The sequence below is a fragment of the Ornithorhynchus anatinus genome, chromosome 3 (assembly GCF_004115215.2).
Source record: "Ornithorhynchus anatinus isolate Pmale09 chromosome 3, mOrnAna1.pri.v4, whole genome shotgun sequence".
In the NCBI taxonomy this organism is placed as follows: domain Eukaryota; kingdom Metazoa; phylum Chordata; class Mammalia; order Monotremata; family Ornithorhynchidae; genus Ornithorhynchus; species Ornithorhynchus anatinus.
Genome location: NC_041730.1, coordinates 24,626,105 through 24,652,779, shown reverse-complemented (window position 1 = coordinate 24,652,779; position 26,675 = coordinate 24,626,105). Strand labels below are relative to the sequence as shown.

The 26,675-nt window shown below is 44.6% G+C and overlaps 2 protein-coding genes and 2 non-coding genes across 11 annotated transcripts in view; 2 read left to right on the top strand and 2 right to left on the bottom strand.

Annotated features, from left to right (window-relative positions):
- The window catches only part of HSD17B12 (hydroxysteroid 17-beta dehydrogenase 12), a 97,556-nt gene extending 90,999 nt beyond the window's left edge, over positions 1-6,557 (top strand). Inside the window, exons 10-11 of the mRNA XM_029060846.2 lie at positions 4,610-4,759; positions 5,556-6,557. Coding sequence (XP_028916679.1) covers positions 4,610-4,759; positions 5,556-5,663 — 258 coding nt within the window. The 3' untranslated portion in view covers positions 5,664-6,557. The remainder of the gene's footprint in view (positions 1-4,609; positions 4,760-5,555) is intronic.
- Positions 6,558-14,651: 8,094 nt separating this feature from the next.
- Positions 14,652-14,793, bottom strand: LOC114810353. Its single transcript, XR_003758055.1, has one exon. It is a non-coding gene; the product is annotated as a small nucleolar RNA SNORA7 (small nucleolar RNA).
- A 998-nt stretch (positions 14,794-15,791) lies between these two features.
- LOC114810798 lies at positions 15,792-15,929 on the bottom strand. The gene has a single exon (XR_003758490.1). It is a non-coding gene; the product is annotated as a small nucleolar RNA SNORA7 (small nucleolar RNA).
- Positions 15,930-24,099: 8,170 nt separating this feature from the next.
- ALKBH3 (alkB homolog 3, alpha-ketoglutarate dependent dioxygenase) overlaps positions 24,100-26,675 on the top strand; it is a 46,872-nt gene continuing 44,296 nt past the window's right edge. For 2 of the 8 annotated variants that reach the window (XR_003757842.2, XM_029060000.2), the window contains exon 1: positions 24,102-24,517. The gene's annotated coding sequence lies outside the window, so the exon portion shown is untranslated. Of the gene's footprint in view, positions 24,661-24,720; positions 24,954-24,981; positions 25,003-25,099; positions 25,118-26,675 lie in introns of those variants that run through there. The other 6 variants (XM_029060008.2, XM_029060003.2, XM_029060001.2 and 3 more) reach the window with 6 other exon arrangements.

Sequence of the window (26,675 nt, the reverse complement as noted above, 5' to 3'; positions counted from 1 at the left end):
CTTTAACACTCATCCTTGGGATTAGGATTTGCCCCTTATAGTATCCCTAACTTTTCTCCATTCATTCATTCATTCAATAATATTTATTGAGCACTTACTATGTGCAGAACACTTTACTAAGCGCTTGGAATGTATACTTCGGCGACAGATAGAGACAATCGCTGCCCAATGACGGGCTCACAGTCTAAACGGTCTCCACATCCTCGATTCTTACCTTTAGAGCCCATTATGGATCTATTGGGCTCAAATTTACCTTAAACCCTTCTTGTACCTGTTTGTATTTTTTTAAAATACCCAGGGAGGCCAGTGCATTGCATTTTGAGAATTTCTGAATGCTTTTTTTCCAGAATAGAATTCCCTTAATTGAACTAACCAGCCACATAGAAAAAAATACATATTTCTAAAAAATAAAATCTTCAATCAACACTGATCATCTAGCATATATTTTCCTAGGTAGAGCTATTTCATATTTGGCCACCATTTTGCCTCATATTTATTTTGAGTAGCTTTCATTTTAGTCACACGATTGTCTCCCCTTCTAGACTTTCAAATAGGGGCAGTGAACACGTCTGCTAATTCTGTTGTGTCTTACTCTCCCAAGCTCTTACTACAGTGTGCTGTACGTAGCAAGTGCTCAATAAATAAATTGATTGTAATTTGCAACTGTAATTTGCTAATTGCTGAATATTGGAAGTTCATTCATTCATTCAATAGTATTTATTGAGCGCTTACTATGTGCAGAGCACTGAACTAAGCGCTTGGATTGTACAATTCGGCAATAGATAGAGACAATCCCTGACCAATGACGGCCTCACAGTCTAATCGGGGGAGACAGACAAAAACAAGACAACATAATCACGATAAATAGAATCAATAATAATGTTGGCATTTGTTAAGCGCTTACTATGTGCAGAGCACTGTTCTAGGCGCTGGGGCAGATACAAGGTAATCAGGCTGTCCCACGTGAGGCTCACAGTCTTCATCCCCATTTTACAGATGAGGTAACTGATGTATACCTCATTAACAAAATAAATAGGGTCATAAAAATATATACAAATAAGCACAGTGCTGAGGGGAGGGGAAGGGAGAGGGGGAGGAGCAGAGGAGCAGAAGTTATCGAGAACGCATTGTAAAAAATTTAAGCTATTTGCGTGGGTAATGAATAAGAGTTGTGGAATCTTGCCACTGGAGGTGGAGTCAATCAGTAGTATTTATTGAGTGCCTACTGTGTGCAGAGCACTTTACTAAGCACTTGGAAGAGTACCATATAACAGAGTTGGTAGCCCCTTCCCTGCCCACAGTAGGGTCTTCAGGGTTTCCCATCTGTCCGGAATCAGAGAAGCAGTGTGGCTCAATGGAAAGAGCCCGGGCTTGGGAGTCAGTGGTTCGAATCCAGGCTCTGCCACTTGTCAGCTGTGTGACTGTGGGCAAGTCACTTAACTTCTCTGTGCCTCAGTTACCTCATCTGTAAAATGGGGATTAACTGTCAGCCTCACGTGGGGCAATCTGATTACCCTGTATCTACCCCAGCGCTTAGAACAGTGCTCTGCACATAGTAAGCGTTTAACAAATACCAACATTATTATTATTATTATTATCTTTTGCCTATTGCCAAGACCTGAAAGCTTTTGAAGATCTAATCCTTTTTAAGAGAGCTGTTCAATCACACTTACTGCATGTAGAACACTGTACTGAGCCCTTGGGAGAGTACAGTATAACCGAGTTGGTAGACCTGTTTCCCGTCCTGGCTTGGGAGTGAGAGCTCATGGGTTCGAATCCCGGCTATGCCACTTGTCAGCTGGGTGACTGTGGGCAAGTCACTGCACTTCTCTGAGCCTCAGTTACCTCATCCGTAAAATGCGGATCAACTGTGAGCCTTCGTGGGACAACCTGATTACCCTGTATCTCCCCCAGCGCTTAGAACAGTGCTCGGCACATAATAAGCGCTTAACAAATACCAACATTATTATTATGATTTTTTCCGATTAGACCGTAAACCCATCAATGGGTGGGGATTGTCTCTATCTGTTACCGAATTGTACATTCCAAGTACTTAGTACATTGCTGTGCACATGGTGAGCACTCAATAAATACTATTGAATATTGAATGAACAAGCTTTGTTCCTCAGAAAGGCTTAATAATAATAATAATGTTGGTATTTGTTAAGCGCTTACTATGTGCAAAGCACTGTTCTAAGCGCTGGGGGAGGTACAGGGTAATCAGGTTGTCCCAGGTGAGCTCACAGTCTTAATCCCCATTTTACAGATGAGGTAACTGAGGCACAGAGAAGTGAAGCGACTTGCCCCAGGTCACACAACAGACAAGTGGCGGAGCCGGGATTAGAACCCATAAGAAGGAGAATTGGCCTTTCCCAAAGCAGAGCAGAATATCTCGAGTGGAGGCAGAAAAAAGAGTATTTAAAGGTCAAAAATTGTAAGACTGTAATTCTTAGATAGGTTTTCCATTGAGAATTCTCTCCCAGGTCTCTAAATTTTCCTTTTTCATCTAGCTGATAGATGATCCTCTGGTGACATCCAGCGGTTCAATTGAAGATTGCAGTTCTGTTGATCGCCGCCTGCGCTCTCCGCCAAACAGGATGATTTTATTTTGAAATTTGGGCATCATAAAAGAAAACCTGGAGATTTAGACGCAGTGATGAGAGCAGTTATCATTTGCATGTGATGCCAGCTTTTTCCTAAAAGCCTTGACATTCGTCACATAAACTACACGCAGTCGGCATGAGGGCTAGTTTTAATTTAGGTAGGAACCAGGTATTATTGTCCCAGGTTTACAGGTCGGAAAACAGAAGAGGAGGGATGTTCAGGCTGCTGGGTCAAGTTTTATAATTTCACAAACAGGGAAAATAATAATAATAGTAATGTTGGTATTTGTTAAGTGCTTACTATGTGTAGAGCACTGTTCTAAATGCTGGGGGAGGTACAGGGTAATCAGGTTGTCCCACGTGAGGCTCACAGTCTTCATCCCCATTTTACAGATGAGGTCACTGAGGCACAGAGAAGTGAAGTGACTTGCCCACAGTCACACAGCTGACAAGTGGCAGAGCCGGGAGTAGAACCCATGACCTCTGACTCCCAAGTCCGGGCTCTTTCCACTGAGCCACGCTGCTTCCCCTAATAATGGTGGTATTTGTTAAGCGTTTATTACGTACAAAGCACTGTTCTAAGCGCTGGGGGGATACAAGGTGATCAGGTTGTCCCACGTGGGGCTCCCGGTTTTAATCCCCATTTTCCAGATGAGGTAACTGAGGCACAGAGAAGTGAAGTGACTTGCCCACACCGCTGGCAAGCGGTGGAGCTGGGATTAGAATCCATGACCCCTGACTCCCAAGCCCGGGCTTTTTCCCCTGAGCCACGCTGGTTCCCCAAGGATAACCTCCTGGGAGCATTTGGCATTCTTCTCCCCTTGAAAAATCTTGCAGGGGGTCTGTGAACCCAGAAGTCTTTGGGCCCTGCTCAGATTCATTCGTTCAGTCATATTTTTTGAATGGTTACTGTGTGCAGAGCACTGTACTAAGCGCTTGGAATGTACAATTCAGCAACAGATAGAGACAATCCCTGCCCAACAATGGCTCAGATCTGCCCAGTCTCAGAATTTCCATCCTGGTAAAAATAATTTACAGTTCTGCTTCCTTTCACGGTTTCAGCAAAAAGAGAGAAGCAACAGGAATTGGTTATAGGGCGAGATACAGTTTAAAATTCACTGCCAGTTGAATTGAACCAGTTATAACCACGCCCCAAAACATTACTAAAAAACTGTTTAATAGTGAACCAAGTTATTACCAGTCAAGTCCTCTCTTACCCAAAATCTTTAAAAAGTTCAGTTCTTTTTCTCTTTGTCCACCAAGGAGAAGAGGAGAAACTTTATTCTGAAAAAGCGAGCTTAATCTGATTCACAAAAAAGTAGAGAGTCTCAGTAATATCTCTTTAGGAAAATGGAATCTCACACATACATTGCTTGGTAACCAGTGCTGTTGCGTTAAAATACTGACTCTTGAAGGAAGGGGAGCACATCCTGGATCACTTTGCACTTCAGATTTATATTAAAATAATGTATAGTCCAATTTTAGATTAAGTTGCATTTCCTTAAACTGGGGAGTTTGTTTCCAACTGCATTTTTGTACGTTCTCTTGAGTTATTGGCTTAAACTTCTGTTTATGCTCGAAAATGAGGTAACTAGCAATGTGGCCTGATGGAAATAATGCGGAATTAGGAGCCGGGAGACTTGGCTTCTAATCCCAGCTCTGCCATTTGCCTGCTGTGTGCCCTTGGGTGAGTCACTTAAATTCTCTGAACCTGTTTCCTCATCTGTAAAGTGGGAATTCAATACCTGTTTTCTTTCTTGCCCTTAGATTGTGGGTCCCCTGATTTTATTGTACAGTGCTTGACACCTAACACTTAACCTAACAAATATCATAATGATTATTGTTATCATTTTAGGTAGGTGGGAGGTATTTTTAATTTGACTGCGACAGAAAATGCAAGTTCCCCCATTATGATTCTGAATTGTCTTCATGAAAGCTGTAATGAGCAATGTGTGACTTCCCAGCTTTGCTGTAAATGAATTCATCTTGTTTTCTTTCTTTTACAGAGTGTCCTACCATACTTTGTGGCAACCAAAATGGCTAAAATTCGAAAGCCAACTTTAGACAAACCTTCTCCAGAGACATACGTAAAATCCGCTATTAACACGGTTGGCCTGCAGTCCCGGACTTTTGGATACTTGGTCCATGCCATTATGGTACATTTGCTGAATTAAGGATAGACGTTTATTTAATTTGAATTTATTCTTTGTGGGTTTAAATGAAAATCACATGCTTGTCCCAGCAACCGCAAGCTCTAATGATGTAAGGTACCTACTGTAAATTCAGTGATGCGCAATCACGTGACATCCTCCTCCTTCCCCACTCCCCTCCTCAAAACACTCCCCCCAGAGCAAGTGTCACCACCTCTAAAGAGCCTTTTGAATTTTTGTAGCCCTAGTTACCTCCTAGACATCACGCAGAGCCTTACAGGTGGAAAAGCGAAAATATAGCGAGCGGGCTTAAGAGGTGGAAGAATTTATCTAGCCCACTAGGAATAACAAAAAGCAGTTTGGAGGTCTGCAGCTCTGCTAACGACAAACCTCTGACAGCTTCTGCTTGATAACTCTATAACCCCCGGGTTTCTGTTTGAGAAACATCACTGTAAATGCAAAGTCTTTGTCTGACCACGGTAGCAGGACATTCCTGGGCCTTCCCACTAATGTCTTCATATCAGAACACTTGAAATTTTCTTGAGCAAGTAGTTTATTGTCTTATTCATAGCTTAATGGTTTTTATTGAGTCCTTACTATGTGCAAGGCAACTGTACTAAGCGCTTGGGACAAATACAGTGTAACCGAGTTGGTAGACACGTTCCCTGCCCCACAACAAGTTTAAAGTATAGGGGTAGGCAGATACAGATATTAATATAAAGAAATAATTTCTAAGAAATAACTGGCTAGCTTCTGATTTTTCACTCTGTGGACCATAACATTTTGCCCCTTTCCTCCTCAGGCTTGGATAGTCACAACTCTTCTCCCTGCTAGTGTCACTCTAAAGCTCACCATGAATCTCAACAAGAAGTTGCGGGCTCGCTTCCTGAAGAAAGCCAAGAATAACTAAGGCTTGAAATTGCGAAATGAAACCTAACCAGATGCACCAACCCACCTAGGCTAACTTCAAGGCTTTAAGCCCTTTTACGAATGATTTTTCTTCTTTACCTTGATTAGAGGACCAAGTAGTAATTGAGAGGAGAACAGTGGCTTCTTTCGAAGGATCCTGGTCTAGTTAGTAGATGGTATTTGGACTTAGTCACGGACTGCAGTGTCTTGGGAAGCATTGTTAACAGGCACAGTCTCAACAGTAAGGGAAGGTAGCATACAGACATGCTAAAGTCATAGAACTGTGAGGGTCCTCAAAACAGCAGTATCGGTCAGAAAAACAAATAACTAATAATGACGAGTTACTGGGAAACTTCTCTGAAACATGCTCACCATGTAATGGCTAGATGCTACTTTGAGCCTTTTCTCTATATATACTTTAAGGGGATGGAATGGGCAATTTGGGGGGCAACTTTCAGTGGTGGATGGATCTATATTATTAGAGCTTTTCAAAATGAGAACCCCAAATTTGCATGATGGTATGGAATTCAAGCCTGCTATAGACTGGGGAATACTTTGAGACGATGTTTTTGAAATGAGGAAGCCCATTACGTACGCTTTCTTCAAAAGATTCTTATTCTTTTTTCAATATACGTGTAAATGTCTAGTTAAACATTGAACATTGTGGTCTTGGCTAAAGTCGAATGGGATAAACTGCTTAAGATAGTAGCTACATGTCTGTCTTTTCAAACCTTGATTTAGCAGCAAACAAACTCTCGATTCATGCTATTTAATATAAAATCACACATTAATAAATGTTGCTAACATTGTTTCCAGTCAAAATTCTTGCCATATTCTGTAGGCTTTGTTTCATAATGATAAATGTTCAAGGAATAAACACCCGTATTGTTGCTAAGTAGTGAAACTTTGTTTTGAATGGTATCTGGGCACTTATTATGTGCCAGGCACTGTACTAAGCACTGGGGTAGATACAAGATATTCAGATCGGACACTTTCCAACTCCCTTGTCGGGCTCACAGTTTTAATCCCCATTTTACAGATGCGGTAAACCGAGGCACAGAGAAGTGAAATGACTTCCCCACGGTCACACAGCAGAGAAATGGAATTGGGATTAGAACCCAGACCCTTGGGTTCCCAAGCTCTATCCATTAGGTCATGCTGCTTCCCATTCTGATGCTTGAAAGTAAAGGTCATGTCCACAGAGGTCAGAAATAAGTGCAAGTTTTGCCGTCATTGTGCGGTTTAACTTTTGTCATGGCAAAAATTAAAAACGGCACAGTTTTGAAAATTGCACCATATTGCATAGTGCATTCCATAGTTGATTTTTCTTGTTACCTATTTCTGATCAGTGTGGGTACTCAGCATTTTGTTTTCCTTTACACCAATTGGGAGACGGTTTAGTTCCGAGTGGGAATCCCAGGAAGAATTCAGAATTCTCAAACAGAATTCTGGCACAGCCTTTTAAATATCACTTCATATGTGACACTCAGAAATTACTGAGTGATACTCATGTTTTCCAGAAATTTAAAAGTGTCATTCGAAAAGGCAGCTCAGAGGGTCACTTTTAAATTTCATTTTTAAAGAGGTGATTTTACATTACAGTGAATATAGGCAAATGATGGGATAAGATATTAAAAAAAAGTGATTAAAGTATAGTTTTAATTATCTACCATGTATGAGACAGATCGGTCTCCACATCACAAAGACATTCATTTCGATTGAGTAATTCTTTCCTCTCCCTCTCCCTCTATCTCATCCCCTGCACCCACACGCCTTTTCACTTCAAGGTAAAGGTGAGTCTTATTATATGAACAGAAAATTCCTTGTTTGGGAGACAAGTAGAACACCTTTTTCTATCACATGACATTCTGTGTTAGTCCCGAGTCCACTAAGAGTGAACTGATCCTAAAGATAGAGCCACTGGACTCTGTTTGTTTGAAATTCCGTGATCTAGCCTAAAGAGATTAATTTTGGTTCTCAGTTTGAAGTTCAGCGCATTTTGAGGTTCACTGTGTTGCACTGAAGTATGAAAGGGCTAGCTTTTCTGTTCAGTGAAAATGCATGAAGACTGATGTAATGGTGCTCATTAAGCGTGAGTTGAATTATGTCTCATAGATTTAATGTGATTTGGAGTGAGGATACTTAATGCAGGTGAAATTTGGCTGCATAGAACTCTGATTTTTTGACTTGTATGCACGCAAAGAGGTATGAGAGTTAGGCAAGCATACAAATAAAGAACTAAACACATTCTAAGCTTTTTTCTAATATATTGTAAAACTGAACGATTAAACATTTTTAAAAGAAATCTTAAATCGTGTTGTGTGTTTTTTTAGTATTTGTAGAACGTTTCTATGCCTTGTGTATTCTTAGAATCCTGGTCATATTCTTCAGTCTATTTGAGTAGGGAAACAATTTAATAGGGAGCGGAAACCCTTGCCTTTGGAAATTTAGGTCGCCTTGCATGGGAAATACCACAGATTGCACAAAATGGTAGTATGGCCTAGTGGAAAGAGCATGGGTCTATTCTGTGATCTTGGGCAAGTTGCTTCACTTCTCTGGGCCTCAGTTATCTAATCTTTAAAATTGGAGATTAAGCCTGTGAGCCCCTTGTGGGATGAGGATTCTGTCCAACCTGATTAGCTTGTATCTACTCCAGCGTTTAGTACATTGCCTGGTATACAGTAAGCACTTAACAAATACGATTTTAAAAAACCCGCTATTGAGGTTTTGAACGTGAAACGAGTGAATTACTATACAAGTGGCGAATGCGGGGTAGGACAATTCCTACTAGACTACAGATTTCACTGTTCAAAGGGACATAAAGAACTTATGTTAAAGCATCCCATAAAGACTCCTTTTACATGTCACATTTCAAAGGCAGTAAAATGGGCAATGCAAATGAGAACCCAGAGGAATTTGAGTTGTTAAAGTACTAATTTCTGTGCTGTTAAAAAAGGATCCAGACTTTTTGGACTTGCATAATTACCTTACCAATTAGAAATATATCCTTGATGAACAGGTTGGTGATGCCATTAATAGACAGGATAGCTCGTTTGTGCTCCCAATGATTTTTTCATGTTCTCAGTTTTGTTTTTAGGTGAAATAAATTATACCTAGTAAGTATCATCATGGGTTCATGCACAAAAGGGGTCCTAATAAACCCAAGTAGAAGGAATTGTCGCCACAAATTTTACTGCATATTTCAAGCTTTTTTGCAATGTTGACCTGTAAAACGAGCTATTTAGCATTGTAAATTCCTCTTCTAAATTTAAAATAGTCAGAATGACTATGATTTTCTATGTGGCCCTCGAAAAGGTGTTGGGTGTTGGGGAGAATATAACTGTAAAGGATAGGAAAATGAGCTGTACCTCATCTAGTACAGAGCTCTGCAGGCAGTAAGTGCTCAATAAATCCGATTGATTTGTGCAAGTTAGCCAACTGGATTCCAAGTTTAAATATGAGCTGAAGCGAGGCCATATTAGGCTTTTTCAATTCACCACCCATCACTGAGATATGTCCCAAACCGTGGACAGTGAAGGCTTTTGTGGGTTGGGTGTTAAACAATCCCTTTGTAACTTTTGGGGTTATTATACATTAGCGACTGAAGCTACCTGGTTAGCCCCACAGCACTTATATACATATCCATCTGTATTTTAATGTCTGTCTCCCCCTTTAAACCGTAAGCTCCTTGAGGGCAGGGACTGTCTGTATACAGTAAGCGCTCGATAAATACGGATTGTCTGCATACAGTAAGCGCTTGATAAATGCGATTGAATGAATTGCGTAGACCTTTTGTATTGTAGTCTCCCAATCAATCAGTTGTATTAAGCGCTTGCTGTGTGAAGGGCACTGTACCACATTGAGAAGCAGTGTGGCTTAGTGGATAGAGCACGGGCCTTGGAGTCAGAAGGACCTGGTTTCTAATCCTGGCTCTGCCATTTGTCTGCTGTGTGTCTCAGGGCAAATCACTTCACTTCTCTGTGCCTCAGTTACCTTATCTGTAAAATGGGGATATGAGTGTGAGCCCCATGTGGAACAGGGACTGCTCAACCTGATTAATCAGCCCACTGCTTAGAACAGTGCTGGACACATAATGCTTAACAAGTACCATAATTATTATTATTAGTATTACTAAGTGCTTGGGAGAGTACAAGCAACAATATGACAGTCAAATTCCCTGCCTACAACGAGCTTACAGTCTAGAGGAAATAGAATAGTGCTTTGCACACAGTAAGCGCTCCTTGATTGATTTCCAAGTCACAGATCCCACCTCTTTCCCCTTTAGTTGTCTCTCCCTGAAATCCCATCTTCCATCAGAACCGTGGTAGCCACCCCCATCTAGGTGTGTGACCTTTGACTTCAGCTCAGGCTCACTCCCAGGCCAGCAAGACCCCAGCAGTCACTCTGCCTGGGTTCCCTCGGCCCAAAATAGAGCCTGCAACTGGCTCAAGCCCAACGGTTTTGGGCTTTGTGCTAGTTGGACCACTCCCCGCTAGCGCAGAACACATACCCTGGGCCTGGATCAGTCCAAGCAGGGCTAAAAATAAACCTGGAAATGAATGTGAGGCTTTGTTTCTGTGTGTTTGAACCTGTTTATATGGCTTTGATTTTCTGCGTGTGATTGGGAGTGTACGTGAGTGTAAATGTGTGATGAGTATAGGTGATGCGTGAACTAATTTTTTAATTTAAGAAAATGAATCTGAACATATCTTTAGTCTCCACAAAATGGGGATTCAGTTGTAACACGGAAAGCTCTTGTTGAACAATTTATTTTTTTATTCACCTTTGAAGATGCTACTGCTGCCTCTAAGATTTCATAACTGGTGTGTACAGCTGAAGAGCAAATTGTGACCGAGCCCCCTCGTACCATGGATTGGTAAAGGTTTTCCCGTGAAGCTCCATGGTTGCTTTGGCTGCTCAAGCAGTCAAGCGCGATTTTCACTTCTCTCTCTTTGTGTTGCTCTTCATTCATTCATTCGAGCTCTTACTGTGTGCAAAGCACTGTACTAAGCGCTCGGGAGAATACAGTACAACAACAGACACATTCCCTGCCCACATTGAGCTCACAGTCTGTCTTAGCAAAGCCTCTGCGTTACTAACAATTTGCAAACGTGATTTGAATGAATAGAAAGTCCATTCCCTCCTCATCATTGAGATTGTTTCGCGATCCTTAAGAACAAGCAGCATTTTCAACCACTACCTTGGAATGGAGGGTAGGAGAGGCAAAGAAGGAATAAACTGCTTTACAAAGTATTCCAGCAGTCTGGGTTTATGGTGCTGTCCTTTTTCACAGATGTGTGGTTGATTTCTGCCCAACCCATGAGCCATTCCAAGTTATGAGCAGATATAAGCAGCTCTGTGCTGTGCCTAATAATAATAATAATTATAATGTTGGTATTTGTTAAGTGCTTACTATGTGCAGAGCACTGTTCTAAGTGCCGGGGGAGATACAGAGTAATCAGGTTGTCCCACGTGGGGTTCACAGTCATCCTCATTTTACAGATGAGGTCACTGAGGCACAGAGAAGTGAAGTGACTTGCCCACAGTCACACAGCTGACGAGTGGCAGAGCCAGGATTCGAACCCATGACCTCTGACTCCCAAGCCCGGGCTCTTTCCACTGAGCCGCACTGCTTCACGCTGCCTAATGTCCTTCGGCCTTGTCACTGTCTCTGTGCTTGCATCTTGGTGACTGGTTTTTTTCCCAAAGCCTCCAGTCAAGGAGAGCGACCCTTCTTTAAATATTTGCTCACAAAGGTGGATTATCTACTTTGGTTTTCAACAGCCTCCTGCTATGTTTCCTCAATCCTGTTTATTGAGTGTTTGCTGTGTGCACAACACTGTACTGAGTGCTTGAGAGAGCACAGTATAAACACAGTTGGGAGACATGTTCTCCTTTGAGACTGGACTTCAGCATGTCATTAAAATGGGCGACCCTCCCTGTAAACATGTCTTCACATGTCTTCGGCCTCTTGACTGTTCATCTCATGCATCCCACCCGAAGGAGCTGTGTTGCAGTGAGCATGAGCTGATTGCATTCTAGAAATCTTTTTGCTAGCAGATGCCTAGAATGTCTCGTAGGGAAGGCCGGCAACCCTGGTCAAGCGGCTCGGTGTGTCTTCTGTGGTCAGTCCAGATTTCACAACAAGTGGGAGAGCTGTCCTTGGGTTCAGACCATGCTGCTGCTGCAATTGTGTGCCATTCTGTCGTTACTTCTAGAGCAGATTTGCTCCAGATTTCATGTTTTGGGGTTTTTTGGGGGGGCGAGGGGAATGGTGAGAGGAGGAGGATTAGGGAAGAGCAGCTGCTGCTCTGTTCCCGGTTGGGGAAGAAAACCCAGAGCCACAACTTCCTCCCCCAAGGCTCCCAAGCAGATAGATTTTACTGACACCCCCCTTTATGGAAAGGAGATATAAAAATAAATACTATATATTCCAGAAGTATCAAAGTCAGATTTTTACATCTCCCTTTATTGAAAGTAATAGAGTAGCAAAAATAATTAGTCAATTCCACTTTCTCCCACGTAGTACTTACCTTCCATCAGAAATACAAGTTGGTGGCTTTTGCCGGCCACAAGGGGATCAAATTTGGATTATCTGACTACAGCGCTGGAGACCATGTTATTTATATGAGTGGGGAAATAACTGAAATCTTTTAGATTTAAAGCCAAGGTCCTCCTTACACTCAAATCCTGAAATGTTTCACGTTTTGAAATTGGAAAAGTGCCAGGCGGTTGGTTTGGGGGGCCAGGGGAGAGTGAGGACAGGGAGAGAGATTTCCTCACAGCTTGTTTTCGTTACATTTTAGATTTCTATGGGGACATAAGTATTAGCCACTCAGGGAAAAGTCACGACCTTAGACGCCGAAAGGCAAATGAGGAGAAAAACACGCAATCGATTCAGTGTCCTAGTTGCGCCACCTCCCTCTTGGGAAAGACAGCGAGCGTTATCTTGGAAACATGATGCATTTGGCTTGATTCCTCTGCTGAGCTGATTTCCTGCCCTTTGACATGCTTACCTAATGAACCCTTGGGAGTTAGGAGACAAGACCCTTGTTTCACTTTGACATATGCAGCCCGCACCATTTTAATGTCCTTTTGGAAAGCACTTGGAAGTATGCAATGACTTCAGGTTTCATGGGAACCTGTCTGTGACGTAGGTCTTCTTAATTACAACTTTAAGGATCTTTTCTGTAACTCCTCCTTTATGATCTTTACTTATATCTACAGTGATTACTTTCAATCTCAAGTTCAATCAAAAGCCCTTAGCATTTGGGAGAGTGTATACAATAAAGTTAGTAGACACGATTCCCGGCCTCAAGGAGCTTACAGTTTAACAGGGGAAAAGACAAACCTATGCAGTTCATAGACTAATTCATGCATTTAGGTTCAGTGTATTGAACTGCTTTAACCAGAGATGACATTTTGGAGGCAAATTGTTGATACTAAGTACCTTGGATCAGTACAATGCCTTTTTTCTAATATGCTCCAACTATAGAGAGTCACATCCTCTAAATGTGAGAAACTAATTCTGGGTGAAATGGGGGCACTTTCGAGCTTACCATACTACAGTATTTTCAGTGGATAATTTGTGGACTGCCCTGAGAGATGCGTATTTATTTAAAAACTGCATTACCAACACATCCCACCCTTCTCCTGTCCTCCCAGGCCCATCTTTTCTTATCGATCAATCAGTGGTATCTAGTAAGTGGCTGGGAGAGTACACTACAACAGAGTCGGCAGGCACATTGCCTGCCCACAACGAGCTTACAGTCTAGCAGTCTTATTACTGCCAAGGCCATTCTCAGGATCAAGAAAAAGAAGGAGAAAGGAGAGAGGCAGGTCCAAGAAGAGGAGGGACGCAAGCAGGTGAAGGGCTAAACCATCTAGGATGGGTGAGTGTCCATTCTTTCCTTAATGATCTCCAGACCCAGAGGTGCCACGAGATTTTATGCTAGTCTTCTCTTCCAGAGAAGCAGCATGGCATAGTGGATAGAGAACAAGCCTGGGAGTCAGAAGGCCATGGGTTCTAATCCCGGCTCCACCATGTGTCTGCTGTGTGATCTTGGGCAAGTCACTTCACTTTTCTGCGCCTCAGTTACCTCATCTGTAAAATGGGGATTGAGACCGTGAGCCCCATGTGGGACAAGGACTGTGTCCAACCGGATTTGGTTGTATCCACCCCATAGCTTAGTACAGTGCTTGGCATTTAGTAAGGGCTTAACAAATACCACAATTATTAGATAAGAAGAGGAACAGCCCTCCAGCTCAGAGGCAAGATGTGAGCAAGAGGTCAGCAGTGAGATAGATGGGATCAAAGAACAGTGAGTAGTTTGGCATTAGAGGAGCGAAGCGTGCAGGCAGGGTTTTTGTAGGAGAGCGGTGAGGTGTGAGGTAAGAGGGGGCAAGGAGATTCGAGAACTTTAAAGCTCGTTGTGGGCAGGGAATGTGTCGATCAACTCTGTACTGTACTTTCCCAAGCTTTTAACACAGTGCTCTGCCCACAGTAAGTGCTCAGTAAATACCGTTGATTGATTGATAGAAACCAAGGCTCCAGCCTCTGTTGACTGCCTTAACTCTTTTGTGACATCAAAGTAGATATGAGGGCATGTTAATATATTATGAACCTATGTCACAGCCTCTAGACTATAAGTTCTTTGAGGGCAGGGAACGTGTCTGCCAACTCTGTTATACTGTATCTCCCAAGAGCTTAGTATAATGCTCTGCACACAGTAAGAGCTAACTATGACTGATTAGCATGGAACACTTTCTTCTCTAAGTTAAATGACTTACAGAAGGACTTGACTCATTATTGTCTTGTCATATCATCGAGTCGTTTCCAACCCATAGCGAAAGCGCCCCACTCTCCATCTGCAATCATTCCGATAGTGTATCCATAGAGTTTTCTTGGTGAAAATACGGAAGTGGTTGACCATTGCCGTCTTCAGCGCGGTAAACTCGAGCCTCCGCCCTCGATTCTCTCCCGTGCTGCTGCTGCTGCAGATTGTCTTTCACTCGCTAGCCACTGGCCAAGCTAGGAATGGAGTGGACAGGCCTCTCTCTGCTTGACTCTCCCTCCTGTAGCCGAGCCTGGTAGAGTGTTGGAAACTCTCCAGGTGCGGCCCTGAGAGGGGACTCATTATTAGACTTTGCCTTTTTCTTTTCTTCGCCCTTATACTTGGATCTTCACCCTCTATTCACCCCTTCCTCAGCCCCAGAGCACTTACGTGCATATCTGTAATTTATTTTATATTAACGTCTGTTTCCCACTCCAAACTGTGAGCTCGCTGTGGCCAGGGAACGTGTCTCTCTACCGACTCTGATATTGTAGTCTCCCAAGTACTTAGTACAATCCTCTGCACATAGTAAGTGTTCTGTAAATACCACCGATTGATCTTGATATAAAAAAAGTATATAATTTGGTGGGGGTAGTTATTGAGTATCACTATATTTCCCAACTGGGTTTAAGCTTCAAAAACTTCCGATTTTATTTTAGCTTTTCTTTTTAGGATTCACTTGCAACAACATCTGCTTGGCAAGATTTTCTTTAATATTATTACTCTTTTCCCGTGCTTGGAATTGACGCAGATGGCTATGAGAATGCTGAACGTCATAGTTATCTGTTGGTATTCATAGCAGTGTTTACACTACAATGTTTGATTTATAGAGTATTGGACTCCAGTATCAATCCAAACTGAACAATAACCAAATCTTGGTGGTTCAGGCTCTACATCGGAATAAGAAGAACTGTGATACCCAAGGGGTGAGCAAAACTGACCGTTGGCCCTGGGTACCCAAGGCAGTGCCAGACTCTTGAGAAGCAGCATGGCCCAGTGGATAGAGCCACGGGCCAGGGAGTCAGAAGGTCTCTGCCACTTGTCTGTTGTGTGACCTCAGGTAGGTCACTTCACTTCCTCTGTGCCTCAGTTGTTGTTGTCTTATGCTGTCGAGTCATGTCCGACCCATAGGCACATCTCTCCCGGAACATCCCACTTCCATCTGCAATCGTTCTGGTAGAGTATTCTAGGTAAAAATACAAAAGTGGTTTACCATTGCCTTCTTCCATGCAGTAAATGAGTCTCTGCTCTCGACTCTCTCCGATGCCGCTGCCGTCCAGCACAGGTGAGTTTTGACTTGTAGCAGATTGCCTTCCACTCACTAGTCACTGCCCAAGCTAGGAATGGAATGGACAGGCCTCTGCTTGACTCTCCCTCCTGCAGTCATGACTGGTAGAGAACTGGAAACTCTCCAGGTGCGACCCTGAGGGGTTGTGCCTCAGTTATCTCACCTGTAAAATAGGGAGTGAGACTGCAAGACAAAGACTGTGTCCAACTTAATTAGCTTGTACCTACCCCAGATCTTAGTACAGTGCCTGGCACGTAGTGTTTAACATATACCGCTGTCAGTACTAATAAAAAATTAGTGGGGAGAAAGGAAGCTTTCCCCTCCACCGCACCACCCCTCCAAAAAAATTATGAGGCATTTTTAAAAAATGGAATTTTCCAGATATCACATTCCAAAACACATCTCTGATAGTACCAGTATTATACCGAGTTTAATGTCCTTGAGAAAGTACAACAGAAATAGAAGACCCGTTACCGTGCCCTTTTAAGGAGCTTACACTCTTAGGGGGCAGACTGACATCAAAATATTTACTATTGATGAAAGTTGGAGTTATTGACAATCGTAGAGTTATCCTTCTGTTAAAAGAGAACCTGCAAACAGTGGGAGTGCCTCCATCCACAGTGTCCCTGACAGAAGAAAACCTGTTGCTCACTGCTCACTCACCACATATGCACTAAATCCATTGGAGTCAACTATGACAGGATTAGGAGGTACTCATAAATTGATCTAAATTCATCTTGTCAATGAAAATATTAAGAATAACTTTTCAAAATTAAATTTTTTCAAGTTTGACACTAATTTTAAAAATAGTAATTCTGAGCAGAGGAGACTAACTCAGGCAAAACCCCCAAAATCTGTATCCTATTCATAAATAGGATATTAATCCCTCTACATTGTAAGCTCACTGTGGGCAGGGAGCATGCCTACTGACTCAGTTGTACTCCTAGGTGCTTACTAGAATGCTCTGCACAAAGTAAACCCGTCAAACGTCAGGGACTGTCTCTATCTGTTGCCGACTTGTTCATTCCAAGTGCTTAGTACAATGCTCTGCACATAGTAAGTGCTCAATAAATACTATTGAATGAATGAATGAATGAATGAAGTGCTCAATAAATCCCACTGATGAGGATTAATAATCTATGAGAAGCAGCGTGGCCTAGTGTCAAGAGCACGGGTTTGGGAGTCAGAGGACGTGGGTTGTAATCCCGGCTCTGCCACTTGTCTGCTGTGTGACCTTGGGCAACTCACTTAGCTTCTCTGTGCCTCAGTTACCTCATCTGTAAAATGGGGATTAAGACTGTGAGCCCCATGGGGGACAGGGAATGTGTCCAACCTGATTACCTTGTATCTACCCCAGCGCTTAGAAAGGGCTTGGAACATAGTAAGTGCTTAACAAATACCATTATGATTATTCTATAACTTTTAGGTTTTTTGCTAATAGCATTTTATTGTTTAAGATCTTTTTCAAAAGTTTGTTTTTTCCAAAGTATTTTTCCACACCACAGTAGGTGAGAGGCGGTAACCAGAGGAGACTTACGTGGAGGCCTCTACGGCATTCCATTCTAATCTTTTGCTTAGCCCATCAAATAAAATTGCAATTTGGATGGTGTATTGACTCCTGTCTCCAGGATAGTAATAATGTCAATAAAAGTAGTAATTAAGTGCTTACTATGTGTCAGGCACTGATCTAAGCGCAGGAGTAGATACACTTCATCAGTTCAAGACAGTCCCTGGCCCTCAAGGAGCTCACAGTCTAAGTAGTACAGAGAAAGGGTAGTCTTATCTGTCTTCTCCAAAGCCGGGTGAATGAGGTTTTGATCTAGACTTGTTTTTTACAGCACGAGTACAGTGAAAAAATAAAAGCAATGTGGCAAAAATTAGACTTTATTACTTGTATTCATAAAAAAAATCTCAGCAACTTGAAAAATTGCAGATGCTAACGCTTTAAAAACATCAGTGCAACGATGTTTGGCAGATTTGGAAGATGGACTGTTATAAAACACTTTTAATCTCCTGTTACTAGTAATAACTCAGTTTTCCACAACGCGTATATCCCCGCTTTACAGATGAGTCCCTGATTGCCTGAGGTTCTATCCAACTCTTGTACCTTTGATGCATGGAAGAGAAATTGCACCGGGACCATCATTTAACTCGTAAGGAGGTCGATTACATGATTGGCATAGGATTTCTGGTGCAAGGGGCTGTTAGGACAAAGTTGTCCAGCAAGAATGTGTTGTAACTGGGTTTCTTTATTGTAACTCTGCCCCATGCAGTCCCTCAAGATAAAGGAATACTGGAACTCATGAAGGGCTAGACACTGTACATCAGAGAGGAGCCAAAGCAGCCACAGCACATTCACGGAGGCGGTATTTTCTCAAAAGGACAGATCACCTCAGAAGTGCCAAGAAGAGTCTTCAGGGCCGGTTCCCGAACCATTGGATGTTCTCACCCTGGAAAAGAGAATCGGTGTGTCCTAGTGGATACAGCATGGGACTGGAAGTCATAAGGACCTGGATGGGTTAATTAATCAATTCATTCATTCATTCAATCGTATTTATTGAGTGCTTACTATAGAGCACTGGACTAAGCACTTGGGAGAATACAATATAAAAATAAACAGATTCCATGCCGCCCACAGTGAGCTTTCAGTCTAGAGGAGGAGACACTAATATAAATAAATTACAGATATAAATAATAATAATGTTGGTATTTGTTAAGCGCTTACTATGTGCAGAGCACTGTTCTAAGCGCTGGCGGAGATACAGGGTAATCAGGTTGCCCCATGTGAGGCTCACAGTTTTCATCCCCATTTTACAGATGAGGTAACTGAGGCACAGAGAAGTGAAGTGACTTGCCCACAGTCACACAGCTGACAAGTGGCAGAGCTGGGAATCGAACCCATGACCGTACATAAGTGCTTTGGGGCTGGGAGGAAGAATAATCCCAGCTCTGCCAGTTGTCTGCTGCATGACCACTTAACTTCTCTGTGCCTCAGCTATCTCGCCTGTAAAATGGGATTAAGGCTGTGAGTCCCATGTGGAACATGGGCTGTTTCCAACCTGATTAGCTCGTATCTCGTACGGTGTCCGGAACAAAATAAGTGCTTAATGGACACTCCCTCATTCTCCCTAGATCCTCCCTCAAACCTCTTTCTCCCTCTATTGCCTCTGTTTCATAATAATTGCAATAATCGTAGTATTAAGCACTGGGCTAGACTGTGAGCCTCTTGTGAAACCGCAACTACGATGTGATTGCATTAGACCAATACCAGTGCTTGGCACAGTGCTTGGCACAGCGCTTGGCCCTTGATTAAAGTAAGTGCTTAACAAATATCACTATTATTAATATGCAATACAATCACATCAGACACAGTCCCTGAACCACACGGAGCTCACTGTCTAAGGAAGAGAGGGAAAGGGGAGATTTAATCCCCATTTTATGGATCCTGGAAACGGAGGCAGGGGCCATGATCTGATCAGCCAATCAATCAGTGACATTTATTGAGGTGCTTACTGTGTGCAGAGCACTGTACTGAACACTTGAGAGAGTAAACTAAGTCAGAGTTGGTAGACATGTTCCCTGTCACAATGAGTTTACAGGCTAGAGGGTGAGACAGGCATTAATATAAATAGTAAAAAAATAAATCATTGTGATTTTAGCCTGCTGTGGAACCTTGGACAACTGGTGGGGCTGGGACTGGAATCCATGTTTATTAATTATAATAATGGTTTTTGTTAAGCACTTACTTGCCAAGCACAGTTCTAAGCCCTGGGATAGATCCAAGCTAATCAGGTTGTCCCACATGAGGCTCACAGTCTCAATCCCCATTTTCCAGATGAGGTAACTGAATCCCAGAGAAGTGAAGTGACTTGCACAAGGTCACTCAGCAGACAGCGTGGCTCAGTGGAAAGAGCACGGGCTTTGGAGTCAGAGGTCATGGGTTCGAATCCCAGCCCGGCCACTTGTCAGCTGTGTGACTTTGGGCAAGTCACTTAACTTCTCAGTGCCTCAGTTACCTCATCTGTAAAATGGGGATTAAGACTGTGAGCCCCACGTGGGACAACCTGATTCCCCTGTGTCTACCCCGGCGCTTAGAACGGTGCTCGGCACATAGTAAGCGCTTAACAAATACCAACATTATTATTATTATTATTAGACAAGTAACGGAGGCGGGATTAGAACCCATGACCACCTGACTCCCAGGTCCGTGCTCTATCCACTATGCCATGCCGTTCCTCTATTATGGTACTTGTTAAGCGCTTACTACTTGCTAAACAGTGCTGTTAAATCAGGGGTAGATGCAAGCTAATCAGATTGGACCCAGTTCCTGACCCACATGAGGCTCATAGTCTCAATCCCCATTTTCCAGATGAGGGAACTGAGGCCCAGAGATGTGTTTGCCTGTTTACTTGTTTTGATGTCTGTCTACCCGCTTCTAGACCGTAAGCCCGGTGTGGGCAGGGGTTGCCCCTCATTATAGCTGAATGGTAATAATAATAATAATGATGGTATTTAAGTGCTTACTATGTGCAAAACACTGTTCTAAGCGCTGGGGGGATACAAGGTGATTAGGTTGTCCCACATGGGGCTCGCAGTCTTGATCCCCATTTTCCAGATGAGGTAACTGAGGTACAGAGAAGTGAAGTGACTTGCCGAAAGTCACACAGCTGACAAGTGGTGGAGCCGGGATTAGAACCCATGACCTCTGACTCCCAAGCCCGGGCTCTTTCCACTGAGCCACCCTGAATTGTACTTTCCAAGTGCTTAGTACAGTGCTCTGTACCCAGGAAGCACTCAATAAATACGATTTAATGAATGAACAAAAGAGAAGTCACTTGACCAAGGTCAAATGACAGACAAGTGTCGGCGCCGGGCCTAGAACCCAGTTCCTTCTGACTGGCAGAGCCAGACTCTAGCGACGAAGCCACTGAGATAGCCCGCCTGTGGCGCCGCTCTTCCCCATCCGCTCTATGCCGGCGCCCACCCAGCAGCCTGGGCCTGAATCTCGGCGCCCTGAGCCAAGACCCCCGTTCAGTCCATACTTCACTCTGCTGCCTAGATTATCTTTCTACAGAAACGCTCTGGGCACGTCACTCCCCTCCTCAGAAACCTCCAGTGGTTGCCTATCGACCTTCGTATCGAGCAAAAACTCCTCACTCTTGGCTTCAAAGCTCTCCATCACCTTGCCCCTTCCTACCTCTCCTCCCTTCTCTCTTTCTACTGCCCAACCCCTACACTCCGCTCCTCTGCCGCCCACCTCCTCACGGTCCCCCGTTCCCGCCTTTCCCGGCGTCGACCCCCGGCCCACGTCCTCCCACTGTCCTGGAACGCCCTCCCTCCTCACCTCCGCCAAACTAACTCTCTTCCCCCCTTCAAAGCCCTACTGAGAGCGCACCTCCTCCAAGAGGGCTTCCCAGACTGAGCCCCCCTTTTCCTCAGCTTTCCCCTTCCCATCACCCCAACTTTCTCCCCTTGCTCTACCCTTCTCCCCGCAGCACTTGTGTATATATGTACATATTTATAATTGTATTTATACTAATGATGTGTGTCTATATATATATAATTCCATTTATTTATATTGATGCTATTGATTCCTGTTTCCTTGTTTTGATGTCTGTCTTCCCGCTTCTGAGCCCGCTGTGGGCAGGGATTGTCTTTATTTGTTACTGAACTGTACTTTCCCAGTACTCAGCACAGTGCTCTGCACACAGTGAGTGCTCAAGAAGCAGCCCGTCCTAATGGCAAGAGCACAGGTCTGGGAGTCAGAGGGATGTGAGTTCTAATTCTGCCTCTGCCACTTGTCTGCTGAGTGACCTTGGGCAAGTCACTTCACTTCTCTGGGCCTAAGTTCCCTCATCTGTAAAATGGGGATGAAGACTCTGAGCCCCTCACGGGACAACCTGATTGCCTTGTATCTCCCTCAGCGCTTAGAACAGTGCTTGGCAGTTAGTAAGCGCTTAACAAATACCATTATTAGTATTATTATCATTAATGATTAGAGAGAAGCAACGTGGCTTGGCGGAAAGAGCCCGGTCTTGGGAGTCAGAGGACACGGGTTCTAATCCTGGTTCCTCCACTTGTCTGCTGTGTGACTTTGGGCAAGTCAGTTAACTCTTCTGTGCCTCAGTTACTTGATATGTAAAATGAGGAGGAAGACTGTAAGCCCCACGTGGGACAACCTCTCATGCATTCATTCAGTCGTATTTATTGAGTGCTTCCTGTGTGCAGCGCACTGTACTAAATGCTTGGAAGTACAATTGGTCAACAGATGGAGACAATCCCTGCCCAACAATGGGCTCCCAGTCTAGAAGGGGGAGACGGACAGCAAAACAAAACAAGTAGACAGGCATCACTACCATCAAAATAGATAAATAGAATCATAGATATAATAATAATAATAATGATGATGGTATTTGTTAAGCGCTTAATATGTGTCCAGCACTGTTCTTAGCGCTGGGGGGGATATAAGATGATCAGGTTGTCCCACGTGGGGCTCCCAGTCTTAATCTTCATTTTACAGATGGGATAACTGAGGCCCAGTGAAGTGAAGTGACTTGCCCAAAGTCACACAACTGACAAAGTGGCGGAGGCGGGATTAGAACCCACGACATCTGACTCCCCACCCCGGGCTCTTTCCACTGAGCCATGCTGCTTCTCTAACTAATGAATAGAGAAATAAACCTGATGACCTTCTATCCGCCCCAGCGCTTAGAACCGTACTTGGCACAGAGAAAGCGCTTAGCAACTACCATCATTATTAATATGAATGAATGAATGAATGAATGAATGAATGAATGAATGAATGAGTGACTGAGTGACTGAGTGACTGAATGAATAAGTGAGTGAATGAGAAGCAGCGTGATTCAGTGGAAAGAGCCCGGGCTTGGGATTCAGAGGTCATGGGTTGGAATCCCGGATCGGCCACTTGTCAGCTGTGTGACTGTGGGCAAGTCACTTCACTTCTCTGTGCCTCAGTTACCTCATCTGTAAAATGGGGATTAACTGTGAGCCTCACGTGGGACAACCTGATTACCCTGTATCTACCCCAGAGCTTAGAACAGTGCTCTGCACATAGTAAGCGATTAACAAATGTCAACATTGTTTATTATTATTATTATTATGTGAGAGAATGAATGAGTGAGAGAATGAATGAGTGAATGAGTGAGTGAGTGAATGAATGAATGAGTGAGAGAATTCTTTCATTCATTCATTCATTCAATCGTATTTATTGAGCGCTTACTATGTGCAGAGCACTGTACTAAGCGCTTGGAATGTACAATCTGGCAGCAGATAGAAACAATCCCTCTCCAACAACGGGCTCACTGTCTAAACGGGGGAGAAAGACAGCAAAACAAAACAAAACAAAACAAAACAAGTAGTCTGGCATAAGTGAGTGAATGAATGAGTGAGAGAGAGAATGAATGAGTGAGAGAATGAATGAGTGAGAGAATGAGTGAGTTAATGAATGAGTGAGAGAATGAGTGAGTGAATGAATGAATGAGTGAGAGAATGAGTGAATGAGTGAGTGAGAGAATGAATGAGTGAGTGAATGAATGAATGAGTGAGAGAATGAGTGAATGAGTGAGTGAGAGAATGAATGAGTGAGTGAATGAATGAATGAGTGAGAGAATGAGTGAGTGAGAGAATGAGTGAGTGAATGAGTGAGTGAGAGAATGAATGAATGAAAGAGAGAATGAATGAGTGAATGGATGAGTGAGTGAATGAATGAGTGAGTGAGATAATGAATGAATGAGTAAACGAATGAATGAGTGAATAAGTGAACGAGTGAATGAATGAGTGAGTGAATAAGTGACCGAATGAATGATGTGTGTGAATGAGTGAGTGAATGAGTGAATGAATGAATGAACGAGTGAGAGAATGAATGAATGAGTAAATGAATGAATGAGTGAATGAATGAATGAGTAAATGAATGAATGAGTGAATAAGTGAACGAGTGAATGAATGAGTGAGTGACTAAGTGAACGAATGAATGAGTGAGTGACTAAGTGAACGGGTGAGTGAGTGAGTGAGTGAGTGAGTGAGTGAGTGAGTGAGTGAGTGAGTGAGTGAGTGAGTGAGTGCGGGTGTGGTTCGGCTGTCGTTATCCCCGGAAGCGGAAGGAGCGTCGGGGCGGGCAGCGCGGAGGCCTCCCGGAGCCCGGAGGGACCGGCGGTGGTGGTGGCGGCGGCGGTGGTGGTGGTGGCTCGTCCTGTCCTTCTGCTCCTTCTGCTCCTTCTGCTCCTTCTGCTCCTTCTGCTCCTTCTGCTCCTTCTGCTCCTTCTGCTCCTTCTGCTCCCCGGCCCGGTGCTCCCCGGTGTTCCCGGCCCGGCCCGGTCCGGTCCCGGGCGTGTGGGAGCCGCCGCTGAGCGGTAACGGGCCCGGACCCCGCGGCGCCCGACACCTCGTCGTTTCCCCCTTCCTTCTCCCTCCTCCTCCTCCTCCTCCTCCTCCTCGTCCCCCAAGCCGCCCCGCCCCCGTCTCCCGCTTCTCTTCCCTCTGCCCCTCGGCGACAACCGGGCCGGGGCAGCCTCCCTGCCAGCCGCTGCCACCCAAGGCGGGGCAGCCTCTCTGCCAGCCGGTGCCACCCGGAGCGAGGCAGCCTCCCTCCGAGCCGGTGCCACCCAGGACGGGCAGCCCCCCTGCCAGCCGCTGCCACCCGGGTCGGGGCAGCCTCTCTGCCAGCCGGTGCCACCCGGAGCGAGGCAGCCTCCCTCCTAGCCGGTGCCACCCAAGGTGGGGAAGCCTCCCTGCTAGACGCTGCCACTCAGGACGGGCAGCCTCCCATGCTAGCCGCTGCCACTCAGGTGGGGGCAGCCTTCCTCCTAGCCGGTGCCACTTAGGACGGGCAGCCTCCCTGCTAGCCGGTGCCACCCAAGGTGGGGCAGCCTCCCTCCTAGCCGGTACCACTCAAGGTGGGGTAGTCTCTCTGCAAGCCCGTGCCACCCGGATCGGGACAGACTCCCTCCTAGCCGGTGCCACCCGGGACGAGGCAGCCTCCCCGCTAACCGGTGCCACTCCGATCGGGGCAGCCTCCCTCCTAGCCGGTGCCAACCAGGTCCGGGACAGACTCCCTGCTAGCCGGCGCCACCGCGGTCGGGGCGGCCTCCCTGCTAGCCGGTGCCACCCGGGACGGGGTAGCCTCCTGCGAGCTGATGCCAGTCGGAGCCGGGTACTTATTAAAACCTGAATGCACGCAGAGCACTGTACTAAGCACTTGGGTGAGGACACAGCTCACGTTCCCTGCTCTCAACACGCTGACAGTCTTAGAGGGGGAGATGGACATTAATATCAATATACGGATATGTCCATCAGTGCCATGGGCCTGAGGGTGAGGTGAGTTAAGGGTACACATCCTAGTGCAAGGGTGAAACAAGGGAGAGGGAGAAGGGGAAATAAGGGCTTAGTAGGGGAAGGCCTCGAGGACGTGGGATTTTATCGTGTCTCGGGGGCCACCGGCTTTGAAGGTGGGGAGAGCGATGGGCTGTTGTATATGAAGGGAGATGGAGTTGCGGGCCGCGAGGCACGACTTGGGCAAGGGTTTAGCGGCGCGGTAGGTGAGATCGGGATACGGTGACTAGATCGGCATTAGAGGAGCTAAGTGTGCAGGCGGGATCGTAGTAGATCCGACCGTGAGCTAAACTGTAAGCTCTTTGTGGGCAGGGGATGTGTCTCTTATATTGTGTTATGCTCTCCTAAGCACTTAGTACGGTGCTCTGTACATAGTAAGTGCTCAGTGAACACAGTTGATGAGGGAGCTAAGATAAGAGGGGATGAGGCAGGCGATCGAGTGCTTTAAAGTACTTTCTGTTACATGAAAGTGGATGGGTGGCCCCTGGAGGTTCTTGAGGAATGGGGAAATATGGACTGAACATTTTTTTAGAAAAGTGTTCCAGGGATTGAGGAGCTTTTTGTTTTTATCTCTGTAAGTCCGTATTATGTGCCAAGAACTGTACTGAACGCTGGGGTAGATATAGGTTAATCAGGTTGGACGTAGTCCGAGTCCCACATGGGGCTCACACTCTTAATCCCCATTTTACAGATGAGGTAACTGTGGCACAGCGAAGTTAAGTGACTTGCCCAAGGTCATGCAGCAGACAAGTTGAAACCGGCTTTAGAACCGAGGTCCTGTGACTCGTAGGTCCGTTTTCTATCCACTAGGTTACACTGCTTTTCTGCTGTAAACTAGGGATGTTTAATAGGGAGAATGAATCCGAGTTTTTCTCTGCCATTCATTTTCCAAGTGACTTCGAACAAGCCCTATGTTCTCTTCTCGATTTAGTTTTCTCATCTCTAAAATAAGGAGAATAGAGAAGCAGCATGGCTCAGTGGAAAGAGCCCGGGCTTGGGAGTCAGAGGTCCTGGGTTCGAATCCAGACTCTACCGCTTGTCAGCTGTGTGACTGTGGGCAAGTCACTTCACTTCTCTGTGCCTCAGTTACCTCATCTGTAAAATGGGGATTAAGACTGTGAGCCTCAAGTGGGACAACCTGATTACCCTGTATCTACCCCAGCTCTGCACATAGTAAGCGCTTAACAAATGCCAACATTATTATTATTAAAATGAGGAGAATAGTACAGTACTTGCCCCCAAATAGGATAGATACAATGTCCTTAACGGCCCTTAAAGAAAAGGCTAGATGAAAGAAAGTGATTAGTTAGAAAAATAAGAATCAGGTTATTTTAACCTATGAGTTTTTAAAGGATCTCAACAATTGCATTTAGTTTGTATGTCTTAATAATATATTAAGGGAAGCAGCATAGCCTAGTGGGAAGAGCACAGACCCGGGTTCTCATCCCAGCTCTGCTTCTTGTCTGCTTTGTGACTTTGGACAAGTAGCTTAACTTCTCTGTGCCTCAGTCTCTCATCTGCAGCATGGGGATTCAGTACCTGT